The 14,269-nt window shown below is 43.6% G+C and overlaps 2 protein-coding genes across 3 annotated transcripts in view; one reads left to right on the top strand and one right to left on the bottom strand.

Moving 5' to 3' along the window:
• Positions 1-2,023: 2,023 nt before the first annotated feature.
• On the bottom strand, positions 2,024-5,304 carry LOC145426285 (uncharacterized). Its single transcript, XM_080299920.1, has 4 exons — positions 5,184-5,304; positions 4,341-4,497; positions 4,103-4,179; positions 2,024-3,625 (listed from the first exon to the last, which is right to left on the bottom strand). The coding sequence occupies exons 2-4, from the start codon at positions 4,474-4,476 to the stop codon at positions 3,329-3,331; spliced, it is 510 nt and encodes a 169-aa protein (XP_080156046.1). The 5' UTR covers positions 4,477-4,497; positions 5,184-5,304; the 3' UTR covers positions 2,024-3,328.
• A 6,267-nt stretch (positions 5,305-11,571) lies between these two features.
• The window catches only part of plcb3 (phospholipase C, beta 3 (phosphatidylinositol-specific)), a 55,199-nt gene continuing 52,501 nt past the window's right edge, over positions 11,572-14,269 (top strand). The window contains exon 1 of one of the 2 annotated variants that reach the window (XM_026161723.2): positions 11,572-12,332. In XM_026161723.2, coding sequence (XP_026017508.1) covers positions 12,234-12,332 — 99 coding nt within the window. In that variant the 5' untranslated portion in view covers positions 11,572-12,233. The remainder of the gene's footprint in view (positions 12,333-14,269) is intronic. The other variant, XM_026161722.2, reaches the window with a different exon arrangement.

Here is a 14,269-nt window from a genome sequence, read left to right as displayed (position 1 = left end):
CCTGGCTAGGCTGCTTAATAACAAGAGTTTTAATAATAACAGGAGCGCGAAGTGAAAGGGGGAGGTAAGGAGAGGGAGAGCGAATTCATAATGTCTCCGGCTTGCTCTGTTGGTGTGACTATGGGGGTGTTCACATCTGTCAACATGTTCACATCAGTGTGTTTATGTGCGTGCATGCGTGCGTGTGTGTGCAGCTATTTTACAGACAGCCATGGCAACGAGACGTAGAAAAACCTGAATTATTCAGCGAGCATGTCTGAAACTTACAGTTGAGTAAGCACAGGCAGGCCCGTACACGCTCGTGTACAGTACACACACTAACATGAACATCCATGTGCGCTTACATGTGAAAAACACCAGTCACTTTTATAGAAGGAAACAATAGAGCTACAACAGGTCAAAGAGCAAAATCCATTTCCAAACTATCTGTGTGCGTGAGCGCCAGTACACCAGCTAACTGGAGTTGTAGAAGCTGGCTGGGAAATATGGCTTTTTATGACTTCCAGTTAAACAGACCAGTGGAGATGGAGGTCAGCATGACGTAGTATGTAATGTTACAGCTCTGCCTGCACTGGTGAGAGTGAAAAGTGTGACAAATATGTTAAAACCTTATATATTCGGCCTACAAATCTCAAACTTGCAAAGATCAGGAGCTTCTGAAATGAGAGGAAAGTGTGGAAAATTATGGCCTGTGGATGTGTGTGTGTTTCACAGTGGATCCCAGATTTGTTGTCCAACACTATTTATTATTATTTTGTCACGTCCAGTCCATGGCTGCACAACCTCCAAACCTGAAGTACACGTGCTACTTGAGTATTTTAGTTTTTCCTTAACTTTATACTAATTCTATTCTAATTCAGTAAATTAAATGTAATTTTTCACTTTATTGCAGTTTTGTCTCCTTTAGTTACTTTTCTGTTTTACATTAAAAACATGACAGGAACTAATAACAAGCATACAAACCAAGCTGGTGGATTTAAACTTGGTTTGCGTCCTGAATTTGACCTGGTTGTTCATTAGTTTGCAGCTAAAAGATTAAAGGCTGATGTCTTTACATTTTCCTACCTTCACAGTTCCCGATACTGATGCTCTGTATTAAAAGTCTCATAAGGTCAATATCTGATACAACTCAGAGAATATATGCATATACTCTGGTGATAAAAAATAAGTACATAGATAAATCCACTGTATGTTTCCATGCAGGACTACAAATTAATGACATGCTGCAACGTTTTAGCTGAAACTATACTTATTTAGTCAGAAATTCACCCAGAAAGGCAGTGCCATCTGCTTTGTTTCTTTGTTTCTTTGTTTACTGCCGTTTTGACGAGCCATCAGGCAGCCTTCACACCTCCAACGGCCCCAACAATAGAGACACTTTGGACACTCATTCCCCCACCTCTCCCCCCTCCATAGAGCCATCACCACCATCAAACACTTCACCTACAACACCCCCCTCCTCACCCCACACAAAGGAGGATTTCACACCACCTCCTCCCACCACAACTCTTCATATTCATGAAGCAGATGTGAGGAAGCAGTTTAAGAATCTGAATGCTTGAAAAGCTCCCGGCCCAGACGGTGTGTCTCCTGCCACCCTCAGACACTGTGCAAACGAGCTGGCCCCAGTGTTTTCTGGCATTTTCAACTCCTCACTGCAGGCATGTCATGCGCCTGCCTGCTTCAAGTCCTCTACCATAATCCCTGTCCCCAAGAAACCTACACTCTCAGAAATAGGGGTACCAAAGTGTACCAAAAAGGGTACAAATGCTTGTCGCTGGGGGTGTTCCTTTTTGAAGGACATTTCTGTACCCTTTAGGCTTGGTACATTTTTGTACCTTATGAAGTTGTACCATCTGAAGTACAATCATGTACTTTCCTAAGACATAAATGTACCTTGAAACTATAGTACAGAAATGTTCCCTTGAAAAGGGTACAATAGGGTACCTATGAGGGTACCCCCCCAGCGACAACCTATTTCGTACCTAAAGAGACAAAAATGTACCCCCAATAGTTCAAAATATTTGGTTATTTAACCATTTATTTTCGATAATAGAATCACATCAAAGCACTTAAACAACCACAGGAATACATCCTTGATTACATTCGTATATTGCCATAGGACATAGGTGTCAAACTCTGGCCCGCGGGCCAAATTTGGCCCGCAGCCTAATTACATTTGGCCCGCGAAGCCATACCAAATTACTATTAGAGCTGGCCTACTGGTATTATACAGCTAATATATACATTGTTTAGTATTAAGCTTTGCTTGTTCCACATTCAGTTTTTCACCAAAACTTGTTTGAGTCCATAAGAAGAGATTCATTCTTAAATCTGGAGGAAGATATTTTTCAATAAATATTAATGTTAGCCCGCGACCTTGTTCTAGATTTGAATTTTGGCCCACTGTGTATTTGAGTTTGACACCCCTGCCATAGGACATGTCAAGAAAAATACATTCATTTAAAAAAAAAAAAAAAAAAAAAAAAGTAAACAATCACATAAAGACATTAAACACCTGAACACAATGTTTTGACGGATCACAGAGATGGCATGTATTTAAAAAACTGTCCACACAAATGTTTTGCTCTACTTCAACAAGCACGCACATACATACGCACGCACGCACGCACACGCACACATACATACATAAAAATGTTCTTGCAATCACGTCACACAGAATACCTCAAGGACACAAACCGCCTATCATCAACTTAATAGGTGTCTAGAGCTTGAAAGTCTAATTCATTTCCTGGATTGAACAGGATCCAGTCATTGTCAACTGCCACTTGGTAAGCATGGAAATGACATTCACAAGTGCAAGGAAGTAACAGTTTCCCACACAATACCCAACAAGTATCAACATTCAAAATATACTTGATTTTAAAGAATTGAGGTATGGCTTCAGTGTGTACATGGCCAACTACAAAAACATCCTCAAGTTCATATTTGACACTGCTGACAGATATAGCAGACACACGCTGAAGCACTTTATCCTGAAAATGCACATCTGTAAAACTTTTGTTCATTTCCAGAGCATTCTGTAAGTCACCTGGCAGAGATGAAAATGGCACACTGACACTTGTGCTGAGTGAATGTTCAAAGTCAACAAGCAACTTATCTGAAGAAAACTCCCAGCACTGTTTCATTTGATGACGATTGCTAAGAGTTGCAGTGATGTTTACAAAGTTTTTGCATTTACTCGCTAGATTTTTGAAATATTGATGCTTGCTTTCATATCTCATACACCACAAAGGGCGAAGAGGACCATACATCAAAATCAGCATTGGGTAGTCAATAAGGTAGTGACACTTGGGTGGGGGCGTATTTAATAGAGTTGGTTAAGTACCCTGGCGACACTTACTGGCAGGGGTTTGTCTCCCTGGTCTCCTATGTTGACAATGCAGTTCTGAAGAAAGACAAGTGTTTTCTTGAAGTATGCAGGGTAGGTCATGTTGAACACGAAGAAGGTGGAGAATGCTGAGATGTAGGCCTCATCCAGCGAGCGGCACGAGCAAACATCCACTCCTTCAACTGTCACAACACGGCGACACTGTCTTAAGAGGGAAGTTGTCCAACTCTTATCCTTCATTCGAATGGTTGGGTATGGACTCGTGGGAGTATTCTGCAGAAGAGGAAGAAAAACATTAGTATACAGTATGTTTAAGCAATATGTGCCAAGTGGATTTTCAACAGATTCCTCAAATTACCTTCTTTATTTGCTAGAAAACAAAACTGTCTATTCTGATAACCTGTAAACATGGCCCATACTCCAAACAAAAAGCTTCTTGACCAATGACTGTTGTGGTAGTGTTTGATAAGCTGCTAAAGTTTGACATAATATTCAAGGGCAAAAGCAATCACCCCTGACAGTGACAGTACCTGTGAAGAAGAATTTCCCTAAGGGGACAATAAAGGTCTATCTATCTATATAAACACCAGACAAAACCCAAGAGCACAGCAGCACTGTGGATTAACAGCAGTGTTTCCCCTACATTAGCTTAGCTGTGATGCTGAACCGCAGCTGAATTCAGCTCCATGCCAACAAAACACCGAGAATGAAACTTGTGGCCAAAGGCTATGCATTGCATCATGCATTTACCTCTCCAAGGATGATGAAATCTTCTATCTTCTCCTTGAAGATGGATGGCAAGAGAAGTGCCCCCTTGAAGTCAATTCCTAGGTCATACAGATGCAAATGCACTTCATTAGATTTTGATAGCATGCAAATTCCCATTAACATGCTCTTCACATGACACTATGGTACATCAATTATCTTTGGAAGAGAGAGCAAATGAATTGTCACAAAATTTACTATTTGTATGAGGTCAAATTAGCACCTGTAATGTCTTCAGCCAGTGCATTCTCTCTTGCCTCCATGTAGACCTTCTTCAGTGGCAAATCCTTGGTCATTTGAAGAACAGCAGTGAAGTTTTTGCTAAAGCGGCGACAGATGTTGTCTTGGCAGGGATGCATTAAATCAACCTCATCACACAACTGGAAATGAAAAGAGCAGAATAGACAAAAGAATGACATTTTACATTGAGGATTTAAACTTTTGACATGTTTAAAGACACAGACTGGAGATAAATGTAAAGTGCTTTAACCCTTGAACAAAAATTCTAAAGCTAATAAACAGCTTGATTAATCAGTTAGTACAGAAAATAATAATAATCAGATTTAGAGACAAAAAAAATCATTAGCTGTTTCCCCAATCATCTTAACAATTCTTGGGTTGCAGACAGTGTCCCTGCGCAGAGCTTACAGTTCTCATATTCGAAAATCCCAAATCCCACTAAGTAGGTGGAATGGTACAAATGTGTACCTTCCATTGTTTAAAATCCCTTTGAGCGGGAAACACGTTAGATGGGATGAATTTTGCTTAGAGAACGATTTTGTTAATACCTACATTTACATACAAGCATGTTTTGAGAAATTATTGATTTTTTTTAAATTGTTGTACACGGTTAGTGACTATTTATTGATAAAACACTGGAATACGGCGGGCAGACAGACGTTGAACATTCCACCAACAGTCTAAATAGTCCACATTTGTACCTTTCTTTGTTTAAAACTTAGCTAACTGCTAGCATTCACCCATGTTAAAGCTAGCTCTTCGGACTTTTGCTAACTCTACTGTAAAATTACACGTTGTAATTTTTATAAAATCACACCCGACTTACCTCTAAACCTTTGCGCCTCGTCGTCTGACATCAATGCCTTCTTCCATCAACTTTTTAAGGAGCTCCTCCGTGTCGATAACCCCCTGAGAGTCATTTTCTGCGTCAACGCTAGTCAGCGCGGAGGCGAAGCACTCATCGCTGCTGGCTTTTCAGCCTTTGGGATTAATGCGCGTTGCGAACTTGATACATGGACATTGTGGTATTAATGCGTTTGGAAACCGTTATGCTGTCTTGGCGAACTATATTTGTAACTTACAAAATGTAGTCACCGTAACATAAAAATCTGCTTGACATTTTAACTTCCAAAGAACCTCGGTTTAACTTGATGTTGCAAATTCCATAAAAACCTCCCAATTAATGAACAATTCTAGGATGTAGTAAAAGCGAAAAAGTAAATGGCCAAACATAACAGTAAAATGATTTCACGTTTTTGAAGGCTACAACCAAGATTTAAAACATTAAAAATTATAACTGAAACTTAATAAAATGGAAATGGACCAGTTTTTTTTAACATCATTTGGTTGTGCCTGCATGTCATTGTGTGTGTTTTTAAAATATAATTTAACATAACTTACACAAAGGTAGGTTACAGATATTCTTTGCATCATAGGATAATTTATGTACAGAGGAGAGGACCAACAGATTTGATTATAACATGTAGCTTTTATGAGCACACTCACATCTCATATGAATTTTACAATTAACCAGGCCCATCCAGATTTTCCCATGCTGACCCATTACCACGTTCTGCCACTGTCACTGCAGTACAGGTCAAAATGGTACAGATTTGTACTTTATTTCAAATTGTACCTTTAAAGGGGCATTTCTGGACTTTTAAAGACCAGTATTGTACTTTTAAGGGAACATTTTTAAAAAATGTACCTATAGGTACAAAAATGTTCTTCTCTCGTACCTCTATTTCTGAGAGTGTAGGATCACTGGACTAAATGACTACAGACCTGTGGCTCTGACATCTGTGGTCATCAAGTCATTTGAGCGCCTGGTTCTCTCCTATCTCAAGACCCTCACGGCCCCCCTCCTGGACCCCCTGCAGTTTGCATACAGAGCCAACAGGTCTGTAGATGACGCCATCAACATGGCCCTACACTTCATCCTGCAGCATCTGGACTCCCCAGGAACCTACGCCAGGATCCTGTTTGTGGACTTCAGCTCTGCCTTCAACACCATCCTTCCAGACCATCTCCGAGGCAAGCTTTCCCAGATGAATGTGCCTGATCCCATCTGCCGGTGGATCACTGACTTCCTGACGGACAGGAAGCAGCATGTGAGGCTGGGAAAGAATGTCTCGGACTCCCGGACCATCAGCACCGGCTCCCCTCAGGGCTGTGTTCTTTCTCCTCTGCTCTTCTCCCTGTATACTAACTGCTGCACCTCCACCCACCAGTCTGTCAAGCTAATCAAGTTTGCAGATGACACCACCGTTATTGGACTCATCTCGGACGGGGATGAGTCTGCCTACAGGAGGGAGGTTGAACGTCTGGTGTCTTGGTGCAGCCACAACAACCTGGTGCTGAATGCCCAGAAGACAGTGGAGATTATTGTGGAAGCACACAGCCCCACTCCCCACCATCATCCTGACTGACACCCCCATCACCTCTGTGGACTCATTCCGCTTCCTGGGTACCACCATCACCCAGGACCTGAAGTGGGAGCCCACCATCACCTCCGTCATCAAGAAAGCCCAGCAGAGGATGTACTTCCTGAGGCAGCTGAAGAAATTCAACCTGCCAACACGGACGATGATGCAATTCTACACCGCAATCATCGAGTCCATCCTCACCTCCTCCATCACCGTGTGGTACACTGGAGCCACTATCAGGGACAAACAGAGACTGCAGCGTGTTGTGCGCTCTGCTGAGAAGGTGATTGACTGCAGACTCCCATCTCTGCAGGACCTGTACACCTCCAGGACACTGGGGCGTGCAGCTCGGATCTCAGCTGACCCTTCTCACCCTGGACACAGTCTGTTTGACCTGCTCCCCTCAGGCAGGAGGCTCCGGTCCATTCGCACCAGAACCTCTCGCCATAAGAACAGTTTCTTCCCCTCTGCAGTTGGACACATGAACAATAACCATAAGACTGTTCCCACCACTAACACATGACCCCACGCTGTGTTCACTGCATCATTCCATGTTTGGCACTGATCACCACCTGCACTCATGTATATATCTATCTACTTAGCACTTTTAATTCTTATTCTTATTTTTTTTCTCATGTCTATTTAAGCGTTATTTATGACAGTATGTTTGCACTAAGCACCGCAGCAATTTCCTAATGTTGTAAACCTGCTCAACATTTGGCAATAAAACCCTTTCTGATTCTGATTCTGATTCTGAAAGAGGACATCCACGTGGGGGAGCTGTTGACGTGCTCTTTCCTGTGTGGTCAGCTTTGTGATGCAACACAGAGACAGACACAGGGAGAAACTCTCTGGTTAAGAAGACTTATTTGTTTTAATGCACATGTCCCAGACCAGCTCCTTTGGGTTTACTAACTGCCTGAATAAATAAATATTCGACAAAAAAGGTGCTTTTCTATTTATTTCAATAACTGCCGCAATTTTGTGGAGTAGTCTTGCTCTCTTTTCCCTTTTCTCTCTCCGCCAAAGTAATAAATCAAAGCAGAACCTTGCAACCTCTACTGTATGCTGTGTACACAGTGTTGACTCACCTGTGCAAATACGCCTGTGCTTAACACAGGCTACTGTGATTGAGGTGTGCACAGGTAGGTATCAGCCCTGTATCCTCTTAACAAGTGAGGCATAGCTGGATCTAGTACGTCCACATTCCTAATTATTGCACAATCAATCTTGCAATGAACAAAAAGAGACAGTAGTGTTGCTGTGCAGCCACTAGATGGCATCATAAGATCAGATCGCAGTTGTAAATGGGCTTCGCGATCAGTAATCTATAATAAATGAGTGGATTCCCCCATAGGGAGCTCTTGGGGGCATTGGGGAGCTCTCATCTCATTTGGAAAGAGTAGACTCAAATGAATGGAGCTGCACCACAGGTAAATCAAAGTTCTTGTAATGTGAATCTGCATTATGTCTGAATGCCTCTTGGGGTGTTGGGGGGCGGGACTGTAATCAGCACATCGCCTACACGCCCACATGATAGCTTTTCTCGAGAACACATTGACAATAACCCCGCGGTGTGGTGGAGACAGATGGGTCCGGCCTCCAGTGAACCGTCAGCATCTTCAGGCCAAAATCTCTGCTACACTGTTAACAGTAATCTGATCAAGTTTTCTCTGCTACCGTTGACTGAGTCAGGCCTTTCCCATTAAAGCTAGTCTGTGCACTGTATATGCTTCTGTGCGGAGAGACAGTGAATATGCCTGTGTGTCTTTGCACAATGTGTCTTTGTGAGTTCTTTGCTTTGCGTTGGAGAGAAAGATCTGGCTGTTACTAGACTGAGAGGGGAAAAGATCTGGGTGGTGGTGGTGGGGTCTTCCCGTTCTCCACATCTCTTCTATGCGTCCCTTATTTTGTTCCTGTTGCCTTTTTTTGGTCTCTTTTCTTAACCCTCTTTATCAGGAAGCTATTTTGATCATCTTTCACTTTCTTTATTTTCCTTCTCTCTAAATATTCAACTTTGCTTTCTTTTGTTTAACTGTGGGTAAACCAAACAGTAAGGAAGAATAAAGATTTCGACTTCCTTGTTGCATGAAAACTAAATGCCTGAGCGTGATTAGATCTCGGACTCACTGCAGTTACGTTTCCAGTCAATGCGCACTATTTCTGCGCCTTCCTTTTCACGCTTCTTAGCAAATGATACTTCCTTGTGCTTTGCCTGTCCTCCTTTGCATAATTTCCTTTATTCTTCCTCTAAAGTAGTTGATGGGCAATTTAATTTAATTTCAGTTTTATTTATATAACGCCAAATCACAACGGCAGTTGCCTCAAGATAAAGACCAACAGTGACCCCTATGTGAAAGCAGATGGTGACAGTGGGAAGGAAAAACACCCTTTTAACAGGAAAAGGTTTAAGGTTTAGTCTCACCTTAGACACACGCACACACACTTCATACACAATACACACATTATTTGTGGTTTTTAGGTCATGAGAGATTTTGTTTCAGAGACCTGAGGGCTGAAGCACCCTCCAGGATCTTGATCTTACTCCAGGTACAGTTTGAAAACATGCAATGTAAGCATGTAAGTAAGCGTCTGCATTCACTCTTTTATCATGTTTTGTTACCTAATTCCATTACCTAATTTTTTTTTCTTTGCAGATAAGCCTCAGCAGCCAATGGGAGCGCGACACCTGTTGGAATGAGAGATGAGATAGTGAGGAGGAGAGAGGGAGTTTGTTTAGCAGGGAGAAGATAGGGCAGCCAGAGGAAGAGAACTGGGTGAAACAGAGAGTGGGAGGTGGAGAGAGGCCTATTGACAGCACAGGTGCCCACGCTTCAAATGCAGGACTCAACCCAACATTGTTTGCGTGAACCCACAGAAGATGTGCCACGGCCCCGTGCTCATGCATGCGTGCTGCACTGCAGAAAGAATGCACATGCATCAATCCTCCCTGTGTTTGTGTGGTGTCATGCAAGATGCTGTACAGAAAGTGTGCCTCATTCAGGGTCATGATTTTTGATTTCAAGGAAACGCACACACAAGACTCAATTGCTGTCAGTCAGCAAGCTGCAGCATATCTCACATTCTTGCCCAGCGTAGTTAGAGGAGTTGAAAATGTCAATAGTTGCCAAAAAAAAGAAACAATTTTAAAAAACATCAGTTGCTCTGGAGCACTTTTTTATGAGGAGCCAAACGTTGCTTGGCAGCAGGATTTGGACAGGCCCGTGCTCTAACTGTGCCACCTCCGTTGCTCTCATGCTTCTTTAAACATGATACGCTGCCACTGATCTGGAGGAGGGGAGGGGGGAAAAGATCTTCAGTTACCTCACCTGCCAGTCCTCGGATTTATTTCCTGTTTCTGGAACGCAGATTTGTTATCTTGAGCCCGTCCTTAATGGCGCATTCCAACTTCCTGAGTTACAGGACCACTCATTGCTCCAAAATCACCTCTTAAGCTGATTACTATGCATTTCCAATAACAGTGATACTGTCTTTTAATAACACTGCTGACTGTGCAGGCAATCTATCAGTGTCAACAAAGAAGCAGACTTTAAGCACTCGAAGGCGAGAGTAATTCAGAATGAAAAGAACTTGGTGATTGCTTTTGCACCCTGCAGTGAACTACAGGAAATGTTTCTAATATTTTCATGGGGGACCTACGTGCGCCTGTGATATTTAATGAAAAACGGCCTTACACAATATTTTATTCCTCTTACGTCAGTACCCAGCTTTCCTTGCCCCGTGCCTCAGAGCAATAGTTTGTGTCACTCTTCTGTCTTTGCTCAAAAGAGAAAATGTTTGTGTCCTCTCTGTACGCACGGAGAAAACAAGAGGGATTTCTTTTCCCTTTATGTTGTTTTATTTGGAGGATTTTTAAAGATTAGCAGAATGGCGTGACGTATGGTGAAGATTCTGGGCTGCTGGTTGGCTAGCGTGTTTCTGTGTGGGAAGTTTCCGAATCACTCCGGTCTCACACTCTGAAGGCATGCATGCTATTTTAATTGGTGATTCTAAATTGGCCATAGGTGTGGTCTTCCGCTCGGCATTAAACACTAACAACACAGTGTCAAATCAAGTCAACTTTAATTGTATAGCACATTTAAAAGACATAGGGTGTCAGCCAAAGTGCTAAACAGACGTTCCTACAGTAATACAGAGAAACTCCCAAATGACCCCCTATGAACAAGTACTTGGCAACAGTGGGAAGGAAAAACTTCCTTTTAACAAGGAGAAACCTCTGGCAAAACTAGACTCAGGGAGGGGCGGCCATCTGCCTGTGGTTGGTTTGGGGGTTCTGATTGGTTTACCCTAGCCTAGCAAAAAGAAACTTGGAACATTAGCTGGGCGGAGCTTCTTTGCTCAAAGCAAGAAGAGCCTGAGATGACCTTACCGTGACCTTGGCCATGTTTTATATGAACTTAGAGGTAAATGTAGGGAAAAGCATAACGTTAACGGAAGACAGTTTGAATTTGCACGATGGGAAGTTTGTAGATTTACTTCAAATAAGGGACCAAACTGTCTAAAAAAGGGTCATTATTTTTTAAATATGACACTTCCAGGTCTCCCAGTGTAATGGAAGCAGAGTTAGGATTGAATGGAGTTGGGGAGATTTGGAGATGCTGAATCATGGAACAGGAACAATCGTGCATATATGTGATATGCTGGACCGTGTTCTCTGAGCTTTTGTTGCATGCATGCTGTACAGAGGAGACAGAGAAGCAGGCAGAGGAACTGAATTAAAACACACCCATTTTACTACACCCCCCCTCCCTCCACCCCATTCTCATTCACTCAGCGCTATCTGACGCCGTCCCTCTCTCCTCTCAAAAATCCTCTCTTTTTTTCCCTACAGAAAACATGCAGGGAGGAGAGGAGGAGGAGAGAAGAAGAAAAAAAACGCGTCGGAGGCGACAAGGGAGAGAGAGAGGAAGCAGAGAAAGTTGGTAGTGGAACGAGAGGGAGAGGAGAGAGGGGTCGACCAGATGGAAGGAAGGAAGGAAGGAAAGGATCTCTCCAAGGGCTCAAGTGCGTGATTAAAGGATTCTGCACAAATAAACAAATATATGAATCAAAGCTTATAATTTTTAAAAAGTGGAATTATAGGCGCGTCACCGCTTTGCGTGGACGCGGACAAGACACGGCGGCGGCGGTGCGCACTGAAACAACCCGAGTCCTGTCTTTAGTCTGGATTTTACTCATGTTCTTCAAACTCTCGGGGAGGCTCGCTAACTTTTAAGGACAGTGCCTGACTTTTAAGAACCTCCCTCCCTGCCTTCCTCGCTCGGTGTTTCAATTAACCCTCTCCCCGGAAAAAGAAGAAGAAGAAGAACAGTAAAAGAAGCTCTGGGGCTGGAAGTGCAGGAAGGAAGAGCCTTCTGTTCCTTCCGAGGAGTTCCAAGTCGCCGTAGCCGGGGTTTAGGCGTTGGCACCCGGGCTGGGAGTCCCTTGTCATGGCCGGGGCCAAGCCGGGAGTCCACGCGCTGCAGCTGAAACCCGTGGCCGTCCACGAAGAGCTGAAGAAGGGCGGCAAATTCGTCAAGTGGGACGAGGTGAGAATGAAATGTCTGAAAGTTTCCTTCAGAGCAAACGCATAATAGTGTGCCATTTATGTTTGCGTGTCGCAAAAGACCTTGAAGCGACACGAGCGCGATCGGCCGTCCTGATGCGGCACGCTTTGACTAAAAAGACACGACAAGGGACAACATGACAGTTTTGACAGTAGGCCCACTGTCGCGCGTGCCTGTGCGTGCGTGCGCGCGTGTGTGGCTGAGATGTAGACACAGATGTAATAATGTATTTACAGGTGTATGTGCACAGTCTGTGCTCAACACAGCAGCGCACTTTATTTGCAAATGTGTGCGTTAATCAGATACTCCAGCCAAAAAAAAGTTCCCCATGTAGTCGCCAGCAGGCATCTGTGCTTGAATGTGAGTGTTGTGCTGAATTCTTGTCAAGCCGGTTTCCCCCTGGGCTCCGGTTCAGCTCAGACTTTTTTCTCTCTCTCTCTCTCTCTCTCTCTCTCTCTCTCTCTCTCTCTCTCTCTCTCTCTCTCTCTCTCTCTCTCTCTCTCTCTCTCACACACACACACACACACACACACACACACACCCCTCTTCTTCCTTCCCACCTCTGCACCACCTTCCCTCCGTTTCCCAGGGGATTAAGGAAGAAGGCACCTGTCTCTGCAGGACTTGCATCTATTTGGAATCAATGTTGTTTTTGTTTCTTTCTTTCTGTGATTAATTCTCCCCTCTGGTTTCTGCTTGTTTCTGAAGTGTGTACGGGGAAACCTAAACACACACCAGCCTGTGTCACTGACCTGTGTGTGTGGGGGGTGGGGGGGTGTCCATGTGTCTGGGCGTCCATCAATGATTAACGGAGTGGCTGACTGAAGGGCTCAGTCTGCAGGCCCTGTGTGTTGGATTTATATTACAGCTGCTCGCACTGTGTACACCACAGTGTGTTTATCCATGTGCGGTGCAGGTCATCAACAATCTCGCTGCCGGGCAGGTGTGTAGCTCCAATAAAGCCGTTATCATAGCAGCACTTTGCAGACATGGTGCAGTTGTGTTGACACACAAGACGCAGAGAAACTTTCAGCCAAGTGCAATTTAACAGGGTGAAAAAAAAGAAAAAGAACCACAAGAGTGTTTGAAAGTAAGACAACTTATAAGCAACACAGCCCAACATGTCATCACAATAAAATGGTGTGTGTATGTTTCAGGCCTTCATGGAAAGTGTCTCGTCACGCAACACATTGAACTCCCTTTGATTTCCTTCCCTTCTCTCACACACTAGCTTTCTGTTTCTCTGTCTCTCAAAGGGAATTCCCAGGAAATGGTTATACCGCTTATTAAGTGTGTGAACACTTAAAAATATTGTCTGTCTCTCGCTCCTCTCTGTTTTCCGTTTTTTTTCCCTTCGCTGTCAACAAGTGAGTTACGGCGACGCAAGAGGGCCTGTTGCTACTAAAACGTGCAGAGGAGTGCTCTGCACGTTTGCTCTGAGGATTAAAATCGGCATCGCGAAGTGAGACTGTGGTTGAGAGTTTGGAGATTAAAGCCTCCGGCTAGTCGGTGTCCAGAAAGGTTCTTAGACATGAAACAGACTGAATTAATATTTAAAGAAAGCGAGAGACTCGGTGCTTTTATTCAGGAACACGGGTCGGCTTCTTTCACACAGTCAGACTGTGAGTGAAAAAGATGCTTCTAATTAGCCAGCAGAGAGTCAACGAGCATCTCAGTTTCCTCCCTTTCCACACAGCACGATAAATGCTGCGTTAAAGCAAGTAAAAGTTTGGTATTTTTTGTGCATATTTTCAGCTCCGCATTCTTTCAGCAATAACTTCAAGGCTGACAAACTGCTGTTGAACTTACTCCCTTTGATTTCCGTTCGTTCTCTAACAAAACACGAAGAGTTAGTGTGTGTTTTGCGCTGCTGCACCTTCCTCTCGTTTTAATATAGGGCTAAAGCAAACAGCCGTTTT

This window comes from Astatotilapia calliptera, chromosome 3, assembly GCF_964374335.1.
Source record: "Astatotilapia calliptera chromosome 3, fAstCal68.1, whole genome shotgun sequence".
NCBI lineage: Eukaryota > Metazoa > Chordata > Actinopteri > Cichliformes > Cichlidae > Astatotilapia > Astatotilapia calliptera.
This window is presented reverse-complemented; position numbering and strand designations above follow the sequence as displayed.